A 365-nucleotide genomic window follows, 5' to 3' on the forward strand; every position below is an offset into this window, starting at 1 on the left:
TGCTGGCCGCCGAGACCTCCGACTCCGGGGCCGGCATTGAGCTGGGCATCGCCTCCTCCCCCACGCCGGGTTCCACCGCCTCCACGGGGGGCAAGGCGGATGACCCGAGCTGGTGTAAGACGCCCAGCGGGCACATAAAGCGGCCCATGAATGCCTTCATGGTGTGGTCACAGATCGAGCGGCGAAAGATTATGGAGCAGTCCCCTGACATGCACAACGCCGAGATCTCCAAGCGCCTGGGCAAGCGCTGGAAGCTGCTCAAGGACAGCGACAAGATCCCCTTCATCCGGGAGGCGGAGCGGCTGCGCCTCAAGCACATGGCGGACTACCCTGACTACAAGTACCGGCCCAGGAAGAAGGTGAAG

At 64.1% G+C, this 365-nt stretch overlaps 1 protein-coding gene across 1 annotated transcript in view; it reads left to right on the top strand.

Moving 5' to 3' along the window:
* Positions 1-2: 2 nt before the first annotated feature.
* Positions 3-365, top strand: part of SOX4 (SRY-box 4) — a gene marked incomplete at its 5' end in the record, with an annotated part of 3,566 nt that continues 3,203 nt past the window's right edge. The window contains one exon of the mRNA XM_017730637.1: positions 3-359. Within this exon, the coding sequence (XP_017586126.1) occupies positions 3-359 (357 nt within the window). The remainder of the gene's footprint in view (positions 360-365) is intronic.

The sequence above is a fragment of the Corvus brachyrhynchos genome, unplaced genomic scaffold, assembly GCF_000691975.1.
Source record: "Corvus brachyrhynchos isolate BGI_N302 unplaced genomic scaffold, ASM69197v1 scaffold43, whole genome shotgun sequence".
In the NCBI taxonomy this organism is placed as follows: domain Eukaryota; kingdom Metazoa; phylum Chordata; class Aves; order Passeriformes; family Corvidae; genus Corvus; species Corvus brachyrhynchos.